The sequence below is a fragment of the Dermacentor andersoni genome, chromosome 3 (assembly GCF_023375885.2).
Source record: "Dermacentor andersoni chromosome 3, qqDerAnde1_hic_scaffold, whole genome shotgun sequence".
NCBI lineage: Eukaryota > Metazoa > Arthropoda > Arachnida > Ixodida > Ixodidae > Dermacentor > Dermacentor andersoni.
The window spans coordinates 90,429,629-90,446,534 of NC_092816.1; the positions used below are offsets into that span (position 1 = coordinate 90,429,629).

General features: G+C 48.3%; 1 protein-coding gene across 4 annotated transcripts in view; it reads left to right on the top strand.

The window, feature by feature from the left end:
• LOC126542456 (uncharacterized) overlaps positions 1-16,906 on the top strand; it is a 581,200-nt gene that overhangs the window by 490,837 nt on the left and 73,457 nt on the right. For all 4 annotated transcript variants that reach the window (XM_050189555.2, XM_050189564.3, XM_072287251.1 and 1 more), the window contains exon 7: positions 4,547-4,683. In XM_050189555.2, coding sequence (XP_050045512.1) covers positions 4,547-4,683 — 137 coding nt within the window. The remainder of the gene's footprint in view (positions 1-4,546; positions 4,684-16,906) is intronic.

Consider the following 16,906-nt stretch of genomic DNA (forward strand, 5'->3'; position numbering starts at 1 on the left):
ACACTTTGGCACTCCTCCTAAAGCTAGCACATTAATAACTTGAAATACTGGGGGCCGGCTTCGGCGTGCCGTCCATTCCACGTAATGCTTCCCCAAAGCATTCTTACCCTCCTCTCGCAGTTACTCTTTCCCTTCACTTCCCCTGCCCCTCGTTCCTCCTTTCTGTTCTGTCATTTTTTATGTGTGTGTACCCCTTTCCACACATTTATACTCATGAGACATAGGGTATCCTCGTCTGTGTGTATGCGTCAAGTAACCTGGCGTGTAGAGCGCTTTTTGGCATTGCGCGCTCTCAAGCTTCCTAACACCCCGTTACTTTCCTTTTAATTTTCAATCCAGCTGTCTTCCGTCCTCGTGAAAGCGCGTGACGACGTAGGTGTCTGTCAAGTCGGCAATCTAGTTGATACGTCTTACAGGAACGCCTCTGTTCGCTCGCAACGTTCGATTTACCAACCTCAGTTTTCCTGCCTTGCTTCCTTCGTTTTCCTTTCGTTAACTTGTTTACTTCCATCCAGAAGCGCTCGATTGTATTCGAGGCCCGCTGGGGACGTCTTCGTACTATTCGCAACTGATTGCTCCGGTCGTTCTTGCTTGCTTAAGAGTGAGCTGTCGAGCATCCCGACTTCTCGCCACAGGATGATTTCAAGAACCAATGAGGCTCGTCTTTCTTTTCCTATACTTTCTTTCTTTTTTGGCGGTTTTCGGTAGCCAGTAATACGTGTCGCTCGTGTGACATGTTATTGGACTGCAAACTCGGCGTCGTGAATCGCAACGAGCTGTGCGCAAATCGGCTCGGCTCAGGCGCTCGGGCTGGCCCTTTGTTTTCTCTCTCTCTCTCTCGCTCTCTCTTACACACACACGCCGATCCAATTCTCTCTGTGTCTCTCTCTGTTCACCAGCGGTCGCCGACGTCGACACAGTGGTCGTTTCTGACAACTCGAGTGACATCGACTGTTGGGCCGCTTTTGTTGACCGGAAAAAAACTGTCAAGATAGGCGACGCCCTCCCCCGTCCCCTATCACCTGCAGTGTCGATTATTATTTTCCAGAGGTGAAGCCGTTTCACAGAAACTTCCGTTTGGTTTTCTTTTATTTTTGTCTACTTTCTTCTCCTTCTTTCTCTCTCTCTCTCTCTCTCTCTTTTTTTTTTATTTGGCGAACCTTGGCGGCGTCTCGCGACGTGCAATTCTCGCACCTATAACTCTCTCGGTCGTCGGACGCTGCCTGCGTTTATAGGTCTTGGGTCTTCGCAGCTATTCGTATGTGCTGTCATGTTATTTCGTGGGTGATGACGTTGTAAGCCGTCCGACTGCGTACGAATGCGCAACGGAAAAAAAAAGAGAAGCGACGTCTTTGAAATGGGACTGAAAAGCTGCCCCTGCGACAAATTCTTCAACGTAAAAGAAAAAATAAAAGGAAAGAAAGTGTTCGCATATGACCTTTAGCCGTCAAATGAAGGGATTAGATTTTCTTTTTAAGTTTTGTTCCTGTTGTATAAGCATTGTTTTTGCAACCTACTTCATTAGCGTTCTCCTGCCCTAAAAGGTATATTGTATTGGCTCAAACTATGTAAAAAGCGCGCCTGGTAGACGTAAATATGCAAACGCGCGATTGTTATCAATCACTGAAACACACTAGCACCATACAAAAAGAAAAGAAGAGCCAAAGACCAGGGATGGGAGGGGGGGGGGGGGGCAATTCTGGAAGTCTCCACCCAGTGGACATGTCCATTTCATATGCTACTGAAGTACTGATTGGCTGGGAGTGCCTGTCTCCTTGTGACGCGTACCTCAGCCCAGCCAATCAGAACTACAGCAGCAGACAAAATGGACATGTGGGCTGAGGTACGCGTCACAAGGAGACAGGCGCTCCCAGCCAATCGGAACTGCAGCAGCAGACAAAATGGACATGAACACTAGGTGGACACTTACAGGATACTTCCAGCACACCCGCCCGGAAGAAAGAGCAGAAAAAGATATGAAACCGGTCAACACGGTATTGTTCGGCTAGTTGGTTCATTACAGGGGCAAACGGTGCCGGAGAATACGAGGGACAAGGAAAGGAGATGGGGGCGATCACAAGGCGCCTTGTGATTGTTCGTGTCTCCCTTTCTTGTGCATCGTGTTCTCTGGCGTCGTTTGCCACTACAAAGAAAGAGAGTGCTGAGCACGAGGTCGCGGGATCGAATCCCGGCCACGGCGGCCACATTTCGATGGAGGCGAAATGCGAAAACGCCCGTGTACTTAGATTTAGGTGCACGTTAAAGAACCCCAGGTGGTCAAAATGTCCGGAGTCCTCCACTACGGCGTGCCTCATAATCAAAAAGTGGTTTTGGCACGTAAAGCCCCATAATTTAATTTAACTTAAAGAAAGAGAGAGAGAGAGAGAGAGAGAGACGGAGACAGAGAGAGGAAGACAAAACACAACCCAGCACCATACACAAACTTTGAGCGCAACATTGGTATTTGGATCGTGTTCCAATATGGGAATTCCAGGACAACTCTGTAGGCCTCGCATCAACTTGAAGGCCGACATTTTCGAAGTGAGAAGTTAAGCGAGCGAAGTTCGTGAAAAGCTGAACTGCTGGAACTTGCTCGGAGCAACTATTGACGAAAGCCGCGCATTGTGAAAGCAAATGTTGAATCGTTTCCCAGCGCTACCCACAATCCGGGCACGAACGGCTCGGCGCAGAGAACCGAGCAGAGAGCTCTTGAATAAGAATCGGGAGTTGGTATCCTGACATGCTATAACGGACTCCAAGTGTTGGGTGTATGATAATTACGGTAACCATCGGAGCAAGCGTGTATGCAATACTACGCGCAGTAAAGCGGCATACATTAAAGCGAAGCTATTAGTCTCTCGGTGGTGGGCGTTTCTCGTGTCCGTCCGTGAGCAGACATTATCATCATCAGCAGTGGCTCATAGCCCCCCTAAGCGAGCAAAAATCCAATGGCTCATGCCCCTCTTAATGCAGAGGCTGGACGTTCACTTTCGCTGGGCCGGGATGGCGAGCCGATTCTTTAAAAACCCAAATCTGATCCGTGCAGCTTATTGTTATTGTGTGCCAGGATATACATTTCTTCGCGCGCACACGAACACGAGCAGATTGAACTGTGTCAAATCTTATAGCGAGAACGAAGACAAGGGGCGTCTTGTTTTTCGTGAGCCAGCTGGTTATTAAACCAGGAGCCAATTATAAATCGGAGGATCCTCACGAATCACGTGATTAGCGATAGCGTGCTCTTCTCAAATCGCGGAGCGAGCGTTTTCAAATACAAATCAGATACGATCTCATTGTCATTTGAACGTTGCGAGGACACCGGCGAGAACAAGAGTTCCTGCCGAGCTCCGGTCCTCGTGAGAACGCTCAGCGCGCAGTCGTCTCTCTCCGGACTGAGTTAGACCGGCTAGACATGTAGAGCGCATTTTCAAAAGACTCCGAGACCGTAGTCACACGTGTCGATTATAGACCAATCTCGTGAGTTTTCCTCGCGGATGTTTCCTGTATAGTGCGCACTGAACAGACCCGGCCACCGCAGTAGTCTATATAGTGGTCATGGCGTTGCGCTGCTGGGGTCGAAGTCGTAGGTTCGATACTGGCCGCGGCGGCCTCATTTCGATGCGGGCGAAATGCAAGAACTTTTGTGTATTTCGGTTTAAATGCACGTTAAAGAGCCCCACGTGGTCTAAGTTCATTCGATGTATCCCACAACGGCGTGCTTCATAATGAGCAGATCGTGGTGTCGGCACGTAAAACCGCAGAGCTTCCTTTTTTTTTAATTCAGCGTTCTGAAGACAACTAGTTCCAAACAAAAATTATTGTTTACTTTATATTTTTTTTTTACTGTAACAAGCAAGATTAACCCTTAGAATGATGGGGCAGGAAAATTAGGATAAAGACGTGTCTGCAGTATAGTATCAATGTTGAGCGCAGAGTCGAACCTCCCATTTATCGCTCGAAAAAATAAATCCGCGGTTCAGTGATAGCCTGCGCGTTTATCTTAAGATTGCCTTGAGCCGAAAGCGCTGCGGAAAAGCGGCGAGCACTGCCGCCCCCATGCATGGCGCCGGCAACGCCGATCCAGATGCGCCGTGAACTTATGAGATCGCGTCTATGCGAGCACTCGTGCAGTACCTGATCAGGTTAACTGTCTGGGTGACATGTGTGTGCACGCAGTGCCCATCATCCCCTGCGCGCAGAGCAGGTTTGCACGTGGAGCGTGTACATAGTTCGCCGTATACGCTATCATCGTCATGCGCCCACTCCCTCCCTCCCCCATTTTCCTTATCCTTTCCCGTAACTAGATTAGCAGGGTAGAGACAAGGCCCCTCGAGGCGACCCGTCCTGCATGCTTCTCTTGCAAAAAAAAAAAAAGAAATAAAATCTTTATCTCTCTTGCTTTTGCTCTTTCTATCGGCGTAGTAGGGTAGCGACCAGATTTCCGTCTTTTTGACCCCGCTATACGTTTCTTCTGCCTGCCTTTTCTCTCTGTATACTGTAAACGTGACGAGCCGCGACTCACGAACCCTGCTCTTGCTCCCCGCAGGGATGCCCTGACGTTACTGCTCGAGCGTCGGGGCCTGGACCTCTCGGCCGTGCAGGTGCTTCAGGAGGGCTCGCGGCGGCCCGCCAACCTCAGCCACGAGACGCACAAGTTCGCCGGCCAGCAGCTCAGGGTCAAAGGTCAGTTCCGAGCTCTTTCCTTCCGGAAATTGCGTCTATTCGTACTGCTGCGTGCAATGGATGGTTTGCAAAAGTACTGTTGCGCATGCGCGAACACGGCTGTCACGAGCGCCTTCTACATAGTCAGATACGAGAAGCAGACGAACAACCAACGGAGCCCTATAGCGCGCATTGAGACGCCGGTTTGTGGTGGTTTTGATCGCAGTATTTTCGTGAATAGGCCGGCCAGTTGTGTTGCGCATTGTGTACAAATTGCTTCACTAGCAAGCGGAGCGCGAGTTTATTTCGGTGTCCGCCCGAGATGAGCTATCCGGCGAGGAAAGCAGCATGGATAAGCGACGGCTGGAGATGTCATCACAGCACACAACTTGCTCGCTCCTCGCAGAGCCGGTTTTGATCGCGCTACTTGCGGTTACTGAATTGTCATATGCCAGCGCCGCGAGGTTTATTTCGGCCTGCAAGATTCGAGACGCCCTTAAATGCAGTCGCATTTTGCCGGAATGTGAAAAGCTCAAGATGCCATGGACGAGGACGGACAGCGCTTGCGAAAGCGCAATTAATGATGTCACTCATTTGTCGCTGACATGTAATTATGATACACATTATAAAGTGATGTCGAAAGTGCGCCTCATAGGACAATCAGCGTCCAGTACTACACCACTGAAGTGATCCAAACACACCATCCAAGGGCAGTTGGTGTCGCCGACGGGCAGCCCGGAGCGACCACCGCGTAACGGAGTTCGCCTGGTTTACTCTTTTCTGCTGATGGTGTATACACATATCCAAATGTATTTTTCATTTAGCCTTTTAATATTCATCCATGTGTTAAAGAGTTCACAAACAACTATGCGTTCAATTGCTAGCAGAAGCTTGTTCGTAACCAGCGACACCGACGACCAGCGAGCAAGGCCGATCTTCATCGGTGGTAGCACCGTGGGTGGCAGTTAGTGCATACAATCTAGAAAACGGCGCGCTGTTTGAGACTTTCCCGTATTTACCGTACGCAAAGAAAGGACCGTCGTAATAAGACAAACAGCTCTGTGAAACTTTGTTTGTTGCAGATGGGCCTAATTATAGCGGTAAACTCTCCTAAACGGCGGTGTCACTTTCGGCGCACTGACTTTGTCGGCAGCCGCCGATCGCTCGAGCCGGTAGGCCTATAGCTCCCGGTTGTCAAAGCAGCAGCCGACGGCGCTTGCAATGAAAACGCCGCGAATCATAAAGCGTTTGTTTTCGTGAGCATTTTAGCGTCTGGACAATTATGTCGCGGTTAAATGAACACAGAGGTGGTTCTCTCTATACTCTGTCGGCAGCAAAGAGCAAATAAGGCGAGCCGCCTTGCACGGTGGTCGCATGCGCGCGGCCAGTCTGTGAGACCAAGTGTGGACACTATCTGTGGGCAGGAAGGCAACAATTCAGGTTTGAAATTTAGTGTTAGAAAACCAGGTGATATGGTATTCAATGAAAACAGTGAACAGACAGTGGAGATACAGGGCCAGGAAATACCTCGGGTGACAGAATATAAATACCTTGGTATATGGATAAACGGAGGCATTATATATATGGAAACACCGGAAAAAACAATTACAGTAATGGGGAAGAGAAATGCAGCCATAATGAAGCGCAGAGCGCTATGGGGATACAATAGGTACGAGGGGCTCCGGGGTATGTGGAAAGGTGTAATGGTTCCAGGACTTGCTTTTGGAAATGCGGTTGTTTGCTTGAAATCAGGGGTACAATCAGGACTCGATGGGAACCAAACGTCAGTGGCTCGCCTCGTATTGGGCGCTCACGGGAAGACTACAAAGGAAGCTGTGCAGGGTGATATGGGCTGGACCACTTTTGAAGTGAGGGAAGCTCGCAGTAAAATTGATTATGAAGCACGACTGAGGAATACGGAAGAAAGTAAATGAGCTGGGAGAGTCTTGAGGTATCTGTTCAGGAAAAACATTGATTCACAGTGGAGGAAAAGAACTAGGAAGCTTACCAGCAAGTATGCGGCCTGTAGGGTGGGCAACACAGCAACAAAGAACGTCAAGCGGAAAGTGAGAGAGGCTGAAATAATCTCATGGGTGGCTGCAATGGAAAAGAAACCTGCCATGAGTTATTCCTAAGAGGAAAAAAGTAAATCCAAGCCGCCCAGCAGCACGCCCACAAAACACAGCGCATTTAGCTGTGATCGTTTTATTACCTGCGGACCGGGGGAAAATTGCTTATCTTACATGTTAGCAGACCACCAGGCGCAGCTATAGGAACTGCTGTAGTATTACTCAGCGCCTTTCGCGAGGGATTCTCGATCTGGCGCTGCCAAAATGGGCGCGAACCCTTGCAAAATATACTTTCCGAGTACTCAAGTTCGCGCATCGATCGAATCGCTATTAGATTATAGCGTCAGCGTGTTCAGTAAAAATAGGAGTTGTAACGAAGCATCATAAACCAAACTCGCCCAGCAACAAGATTTTCCGAACTAGGAGTTATTAGTCTCGTTTACGCGAGCATCGATTTCATAGTGGTCAGAAAACGTTCGACTAACCACCGCCGTATATATAGCACAGAGGGCAGTGTGCTTTACCGATGTGAAATGTGTATGTACGATGTGACTCCATCGTTCTGGGAGGACATATATTTGGGTTCACGTTTAATGTGATTACGAGTAGAAAGCGTACGTCGCACAACACAAAGTGTACATGTACATCGCCCAGAACGAACAGCCTCGAAATGCACATTAACAGTGTAACTTGAGTGCTCTTTTTCTTATCCTATATTCTACTCTTATTTTATTTATGTTTTATGTATCGCCGTTAACTGTAGCTGCGAATGGCCTTTCTTGATCTTGATTTTTCGAGGGGGGGGGGGGGGGGGGGGGGGCGTTCTACTCACGCGTACACACTCTCAGGTGTTTGAACGTACATGTACTGTGAGAGTTGGGGTCGGGCATGTAAAAAGGGGTAGCTTGCCCATGGCGTTGTCCGACTCATACACGCTAAGGACGTTGTTGAAGGGAGGAACGTGTCTCATCAAGAACGAGGAGTACTGGATTTACTTACAATAGCTACACGAAGAGTGGAAAACGTTACATCTCATCAATCTAGCATGAGTGAAAGCGAAGCACACCGAGGAGCCGAAAACCGCTTTTTAAAACCCCCTCTGTCCTCCCTATAGATCCCTAGGCCAGGGGCACTGCTGTCCAACCTTCGTCCAATCGGAGCGTCCAAAGTTGTCGGATCATCCGCGTTAAGGGCGAGGGTTCACACGCCACTCACGCCAGCACCTTTGTTTCACTGAACAGACAGAAATGAGGGCGGCTTCGTAGACAGGGGTTGTCACGCTTGACTCAAGCTGGCGCGTCTTGGTTCCTGGTATGACCCCTGTCACGGCTGAAGTGGCGTTCAGGGCATGGAATCCACCAAGCCCATCGACTACGACGTCAAGCTGTAGAAAATGAAGGAAAAGTGATTTATTTAGCTTAGTTACACGGCTCCAGTACCGAAGCCCACTCCATGCAGGAGCAAGTTAAACGTCTCAATTCACATCAGGACCCTCTGTCCGCACTCTCGAAAAGTCTCTGCTTTTTATCCCGTCGTCTTCCCTAGGCGAGTCGACTAGGGAATCTGAAGACTGTCCAGCAGCAAATCAGCTTCGTCGACTCCGTTGCGATATCACGCCCACGCCCTCCATAACCCGCAGTAACTCCGCCTCGAAGAAACTGCTTTGGAATTTGTGGAAAGAAATCATCCGGCGACACCTGGTTCGTTCGTCATTGCCCACCCCGTTCTTCGCTCAGTCTGCCACGTGAAGGGCGGGCTGTGAGGGCCTTTCGTGGAACCCTGCAACAGCCGGTTTATACGCTGTCTTGACGGCTGGATAAGTGCCGTGGGACGGGTGACGGTTTGACTCGTCTAATTAGCTGCGCCTATCAATCAGTTGTCGTGGTTCCCTCCCGTTCATCCTTTTCTTCGGTTTCTAGGTGATGGTGGGGTGAGCGCTTTTAGTCGTTGCCCACGCCTCGGGGACGTCTGGATAGGAGGTGCGGTGGTTTGACACATGGCAAACGTTCAATCAACACCCTTGGTGGTGTTGAGACTTAACACACTGCAATTAGCGGGGAAGTTTGTCAAACGACTGTGGCGGTTACCGGAGTTCGTGGGGGAAGGCCGTAGAACACCCTTTTCCGGGAATTTTCTTGCTCCAATTGTTCCGTGCTGGCGACAGCGAGCCAGCTAACAATGCTCGGTACGTCAAACGTGTCTCGCTTTGCGGCGCCGGTAGTCTGTCCGAGGGAGACGCATTGTTGGCTTCACGAAGAAATTCACCGCATTCACGTCGTGGTATCGTCCGCACACCTCAAGTCAGGGCCCAGTGAGATATAGCTCTTTGGCCCAACACCCTTCGTTTATGATATAGTTTCGTGCATTTGTTTAAGTTCCGTGAGGCGTCTTGCGTGCCTATACCTACGTCTTTACGTCTAGGTCTTTGCCTATACCTACGTCTTCGTTCCCATCTTGTGCACCGTCTACACGTTCACGCGAAACGGTTCATTTCTTGCGTGCCGCCTGTAGCTCGGCATGGCATTCACGAACGCCTATTCCTTCCGCATTGGAATTGGCGACAGCCCTACTTGCGACACCTGCGGCTGCGAGGAGGCGATCGAGCGCCTCCTCTGTGACTGTCCCCGTTACAATATGTCAAGAAAAATGCTCGTGACCGCGCACTTCACTGAATCGAAGAAAAAGTTATAGGACACTGGTCCAGACGGGTTGCGGCGCTCAAGGCCTTAAGGGCTCTGCTGAAGTTTTTAAGGGCTTGGAAATTGTGCGACCGTCTTTCAATGTTGTAGCGCGTAGCATTGCGTTATTGTGCCAATTTTTCTCAGATTTTTCTTCCTTCTTTCACCTTTATTCGCTTTATTTCTTTCACCAACACAGAGTAGCCAGCCGGTGCTTACACTGGCTAACCTCCCTTCTTTCCTCCCCTTTTGTCTCTCTCTCATTTCTTGCGAGGACAGTCTGCGAAGCCTTAAAATTTAGTCTGATGCACCGGACAATGACAACGGTTGGACGGCAGACAAGCATATGTTCACAAATACGGGACAGTTCGTGCACGATGTGGAGCTGCAAGTTTTCTTTTATTTCTACTTTTTCTTTTAGTGTGTCAATACTTCCAATGTAAAAAAAAAATATCAGTGGCGATTTAGCGGTACGTGCGAGAGATCTGTTAGCATTACGTCTCACCTATTTGTGGTCCCAGATCAATGAATTAAACCGCGTTCACCACATTGCGAAGTCTCGTTCAGCAGCTGACTCGACGCAAGCCCTGCCTCTTCGATATATGTATATATATATATATATATATATATATATATATATATATATATATATATATATATATATATAGAGAGAGAGAGAGAGAGAGAGAGAGAGAGAGAGTATTTGAAAGAAGGCAGCGAGGTCAGCCTGAACTAACGCGCTCTAGCCTGCTACTCTGCGCAGGGGGAGGGGGAATGGGGGCATAAAAGTGCGGTGAGGGATGATGATGACATAGAAAGAGGGATGCACAACGGTGAAAGCAAGTTCAACATTGTGATAATAAACATTCAGAAATCTCATCCATGCAGCCACTGCCGGGTTCCACATCTTGTCTGTATAGTGACTAGTTCAAGTGAACCTAGAGATACAGGAGCTAAGACGAAACTGATGTGTGGGCGTCCCCTGCGCGAGCAGCACAGGCGCCAAGGAAAAGCTTTAGAGCATGTAAAGAGCTGCGATAAGCGGTATTTATTTATTTATTTATTTATTTATTTATTTATTTATTTATTTATTTATTTATACATACTTCAGCCTCAATGAGGCTATTGCAGGAGTGGGATGAACAACAAACATACAAACATTTATAAACAAGTGTGCGTGAATTTTTTCAGTGTAGTGAACGGATGTTGCCCGGTAATGAATTCCATACTTCAATTGTTGATAGAAAGAAACTGTGTTTAAAGGAATCAGTGCTGGCAGAAGAGGTCGAGATATTAGAGCGTGGTGACTCCTCGTACATGAGGGTCTGAAAAAAGTCAAATAGGTATCTAGAGAGGAGAGGCGAGGAGAATTGATTAACGTGTAAGGGAATTTCAGGCATTCAAGTTTGCGACGCTCTGCAAGAGGAGTGAGACCAAGTAGCGGAAGAGAGTTAGACGGCGAAAATTCCTTGTCACATCTCCTACAAACAAAACGCGCTGCCTTTTTTTGCACTGATTCTAGTTTGCACTCATTCTATAGTTCGGTTCGCAGTACGGCGAGCACCTTCAGGGCACATTTAGCTGCCGCAATCTGGAGACCACCAAGAATCACGCGCATTGACTGTATACTGAGTGCTTCACCATTGGCTTAACGATTTCCTTCTCATACTAGTAAAGCGTCGAGACGTAAATAAAATAGTTACTCGAATACTAGTACCGCAGTAAGCGTAGATGGGCCGCTGGACAAGAACGCATTGAGTGGTTCCTTTCTCGTTGTCCGCGTCAAATCGATACGATCTGTCGCATAATCTTCGAAACAACGAACTCGGCCGTTGTGAAATGCAGAAGATGAAAGAACTAATAACCAAAATACCCTCGCTACAACTGTGCTTTTTCTTTTTCTATTCGCCAGCGGCTTTCTCCTGTCGGTTCGTTTCCTCACGCGTTTTGTCTCTACAAACAGACCACCGCACTCGAGGAAAACAAAGCGAAAAAGAAAACACTCTGGCCAGACTTTCCTGTCCGATCCTCGTCGCAACGGGCGCCGATATACGGCAAACAAAGGCAAGCCTCGGGGTTGCTCTCAGTTCGCATCGGTCCTATGTACGTTTACACGCTGCAGCACTGCGCCACCGTGCTTCCTGAAGCGCGCGCTTGCATCACCGCGTCTCCAGTTTCTCGCTCTATATAGCCGCCTGTTTCTCTTTTACTTCCTCTCTCCTTTATCGCCCGGCGTAATTGTAGAGCCGCGCTCGGATTCAGTTCCCGCAGGAAATGTCCAGCCGCCTGTCTCCGCGAACCCAATGCGTCAGTTATTCTACGCGGCCTAAAACGCCCGCAGAAACGTCGCATGCAGCTCCGTTTGGCCCCGGTAAAGTATTGCGCTGGTGGACGTCGCGTTTAGAACCCGAAAAATAAGAAGAAAGGTATCACCGCCTTTATTTCTGCTCACCGCTTCTCCCCTCACGGCTCGAGAGTCTGCGCAATCGGACACCGTTGTTCGCAACGGAGAAGCCTGAATGCCGGTCGACGAACCGTCGGCGAACGATGGGCGCGTCGCTGCTATAGTATACCTGAGCGTATAATTAATATTGAGTTGCCTTATAATTGGAGCCGTGCGTATATGCTCGTTAACAGCGCGAAAACGCACATCACTCACGCACACACATAGACGGAAGCGAGAAGGATCGAAGGCACAAATGTGTTGGTTATAACAAACGGCGTGTTTTTTGTGTCATTTAGAAGTATGCGTTAAAACAAACTTGCCCAGTTATACCTACTCTATAACTGCGATCTGCATAATAAGCACGAGGTGACGTCGATACGCAGTATGAATACTTGGGCTGTCCAGCGACATCGTTCTTGCCCAGCAGCTTGCGGGTTGCACAAAGCAAAATTTTTTCGTTCTTCGGAACTACTTCTCGTGTGAGCACAAGGTCGGCTCGTACCAAGCGGTATGTCGTCCCCTACATCATCTCTAACATCTGCTTTAGCGGCCACAGACCAGCAAATAATGACACTTTCTTTTATTTTATGTGTTAATGACACGTTGATTCATTGTAAAGTATCCATTTGAATGTTATATTGAAGTTCATGTCCGTGACTGGGCGGAGCATAATCAGAGCGGGCCCAGATGACACGAACTGTAAAGATCGCCTCCCAGTTGATGAGGTTCCGTACCTGAAAACAGTGCAAACGACAACTGAATGAGCAGACGACACAAGCGCTTGTGTCGTCTGGTGAGATCTACGCTGTTTTCAGTATGGAGAATGTTTTTCCCCCACTCATATGCCCCCACCCGATATAATATTCCATTCCCTGTCCCGTAACATCTGAGCTGTCGCGCCGGCCGTTCTTGTCGTTCACTTCGTCATTGTCATTTACGGGGCTGCTAGTGCTGTTTTGGTTGGCACTTAAAACGCAGAAACGTAGTTTTCTGGTTTTACTATATCTTCCTGTCGAACGTTTATTGTAAGAAAAGTCACATTTACAAACACATACGGCACAGGCTTGCAACAGTGAGGAAGATTCAACGCGTAATTATTTTCTAGAGGACGTTTCTGAGCTGTTCGCCGATTTTCTTGCCGTTGAGGTGGCGTAGACGAGAAATACGCGTGCTTTTTCCAACCGTATACTCCCATTTTACATATTCTCCTAATTCCATGCCTGGCTCGCGGATTCGATGGTGCATTTCATTCGCGACAGTTCGTATCCGTTCAATCTCGTGCCTGTATTTTTGTTCTTGTTGTTTGTTCTCTTATTTTTTACCTCCAATGGTTCATGGTTTAGTCTGCAACAAAATGAATGTAAAAACATGTGGCGTAACTATAACGTCAACTTTGGGAAAAGCTTGAATCGTTGCGCTCATTGATCCAGACAGGTCCTGATAATGGTCATTGCATGCGTATCCTCTGCGTTCACCTGCTTTGGTTTTGAAGTACTAAACTTCTTTTTCATTATTATTATTTTAGCGGTTGAACAGCCCAAATATTTCTGGCTCCTATAGGGCGATTTGCGGGCCCAGAAATCAAGTAACATCTCGAGCCGCTGGTATGAAGGAAACGTATAGCGTTAATCTTTCTTGACATACCTTAATCTTTCGTCCCTTCTGCAAGACTTCGCGTTGACTCGTCAGCAATATCGAGTAATTGGCGGTCGGCTCCTGTATAGACGCTGCATCAAGTTCTCCTCTTCCCCCCCCCCCCCCCCCCCCCCCCCCCCCGCTGCACGCGCGTATTGCAAAAGCTTAGGCAGTGCTGACGAAACGTTATCGGTTGTGCCTGGCGCGCGAAGTGTACTCATTCCGAAGGAAGGCTGGCATAATTACATTTTTTTTCTGTTGACCCTCGATCGAGACAGGTAATTAAAGACTTCGCGAGAAAGTTTGAACCGACTCCTTGCGGTTCTTTGTTTCATCCTGTCAATATTCCGCTAAGTTTTGAACGCTGAAGCGAAAAACATCGTGATTGGTGTTTCAGGCTATATACAGCAATGTATACTGCGCTACACAGAGTTTTTTTTTTAATTAAATCTGTGCGATGCCACTTCCGTCAAACATATTGCGATAAGCTGGCACATCGCTTCAGAGCGTTTCTTGTGCACTCTAACTACCACGGTAAAGACTCACATTTCGACAATTTTAGTTCACCGCCACTCGTTTTCCTAAATAATGGTAAGTTGCCCAAAAATGATGTTAGTTTGCTGTAAGTAATGCTTTTATTGTGCCTATATGGCAACGTGCGCGTCTGTTTGCGCGTGTGTTTGAGATAGAGAGAGAGAGAGAGAAAGAGAGAGAGGTTGTTTATCGGTGCTGGAGATGCTTGACTGGTCATACGCCTATAGCATCCTACTACATATGACAAAGGTTATGCAGGAAATGACCCACTCGTACACTGTAGGCATGTGCATCACATACACAGGTATATCAAGCAAAAACACACACGGTAGCAAGAAAGTAGAGTAATTGGTTAAGGACAGAGTTACGGAAAAAATACTGACATAATGGGGAATGTAGGTGCGTAAACTTAACTCGGAATAAAATTTACAGGAGCCAATAATATGTAACTGCGGCGCCAGCTGCCACGTTACAGCATGCATATGACCCGCCGTGGTTGCTCAGCGGCTATGGTGTTAGGCTGCTGAGCACGAGGTCGCGGGATCAAATCCCGGCCATGGCGGCCGCATTTCGATGGAGGCGAAATGCGAAAACACCCGTGTACTTAGATTTAGGTGCACGTTAAAGATCCCCAGGTGGTCGAAATTTCGGGAGTCCTCCACTACGGTGTGCCTCATAATCAGAAAGTGGTTTTGGCCCGTAAAACCACATAATTTGATTTTTAACAGCAAGCATATGACATGGTACCTGACACTGAAGTAGCTAACTGTATATTGCCGCTGCAAATTTGAATGACATCGGTGGTATACGTCCAGAACTAACAAAAAAAAAAAAAGGCAAACCATCGAAGCCCACGTGGCCCTTGTCGTAAATTATGGTAAATAACGCCCTTGGCCATAGAGAAGAATGCAGTGAAACTTACGTTATAGATTTCAGTGCATTTATTACGCGATTGTGCCGTTTTTCTACTGAAAGAAAGTTTCTCAAAACTCGCTTATGTTGAGCTCTGGGCACTGAAAAGACTTACAAGTAGTGGCTGCTGGAGTAGTCAAATGTCCAAATATGATCGAATATTAGAGGAGAATGATCTTCGAATATCAATCGATTATTCAGTACTTCCTCTTTCCTAAACAAAGCAAAATATGAAGTTTGCGTGCAGTCTACTTGCTAAACAATTTGACTGCCCTTCCGCTTCTGTGAAGAGGGGTGCAAGCGAATCTCGGGATCCGCGGCTCTTCGTTGTCGTAACGCCTCGGCTTCGTGCCATTTGTTGTTCGATATGGTAGTACAAAACAGGCAATAAATTTTTAAAAAATAGAAAAGCGGCTAGCGTGGTCGTCTTGCAGCCGCAGCCCGACAAGCAATTTTATTTTCGCGCGCCTTGAGTTTTTTCGTACAGCAACACCGACGCCGACACGAGTGAGGCAGAACAAGGTTCGCTTGAACAGTGAGGCTTGCTTACTTTACCTGACACACGCATGTAATAACGTTCTCAGCTGGACATCCGTTCAACCGTGTAAGTCAGAGACGACTGTTTTCTGTTGTTGGATCTCCTGGACCGTAGTTCTTTGAAACAGTCCTCGTTTGCATCAACTTCGCTACTACAATAAGCGTCGTTATCCCTTCATGTCCGAAGAGAAACGAACGAGTATTCGACAATTTCGAATAGCGGATTCTCGAATCGAATAGCAAGCTTTATTCGATACGTATTCAAAATTTCGCACACACTTACTTATAACGCTTCTGCTCTACAATAGCGCGTTGTGCGCAACGCGGAGCTTTAGCAGCGTCACGCTGCTCAAGGCGCAGAGCCGCAACTTGGCGAGCACTGTATACACGTAGATTATCCCGAGTCATTCGGGCTTGGCGCAGCAGGCGAACTGTCATCGGCGATGCAGTCCCGCACCGGGGCCGTGCTTTCCGCCCAGAAACAGGAAGTAATCAGGCTTGAGGGCAAAAGATGGATGAGCCGAAACTCTGTGAATTAACTGGACTTGTTTGCCCAGTCTGGCCTTCTTTTTGTGAGCGTCCGTAAGTTCGCTTTCAGTATAGCCACATTCTTCTTCATCAGCTGCGAAAGTTTAGAAGTTTGGCCACTGAAAGGACCTGCTGTCCGAAGATCTTGGGGTTCTTAGCTAAGAAAAACAATAACAAGAGGGTAACGAAATAACAAAGCACCATCGAAACGAGTCCGTGGATCGCCAAGAAAAACAGAGAGGAAGAGAAAACAGGTCTCTAGCGTATTCTGCAAGAGGTCGTCAGGGTCTTTCGAAGGTAAGTAATTACACCTGTAAAATTTCGTATACTAATGTATTCACTGCCTCGAAGGCCTGCGATATGCTTCAGCGCCCATAATGGATTCACCTCGGTCTTTGCTCAGTGTTTTCTGCCTTTTCTTCACCTTGGCCTTATTATCGCGATAGCAAATATGTGAGCACCCCAGGCGCATTTCTGCCGTCGCTGTCGCCGTGATGTTCTGTGTAAAGCCTAAGGGCGATAACATCGTCGCCGCGCGCCGTATGCTGCATGTGCGAGGGAAAGCTTGCAAGGGTGAGCCGACGATGGCGTCTCAGTCTCGCGCGCGCAAGGGAGGAAAGTGGGGAGGAAACGCGCCTCCTTCTGTGGCGCGCAAGGCACCGGGAGAAGAAGGGAGTGTGTGTGCGGGGGGGGGGGGGGGGGTAGGGTTCTACTGCGGTGGCTGCTGCGTATGGCGAGGCCGCGTGGGCTCTGTCTTCAAAGCGATCTGCGATGGGAACAGAGTACGCCGAGCTTGATAGCTTCGTGTGCACTGTGTTTTTGCCGCTTTTTTCATGTTGATGCGAGCGGTGGCAAGAAGGTTAATGCGCTCGCTGCTGCTGCCGCGCTTCCTCACTCCAGCGTTT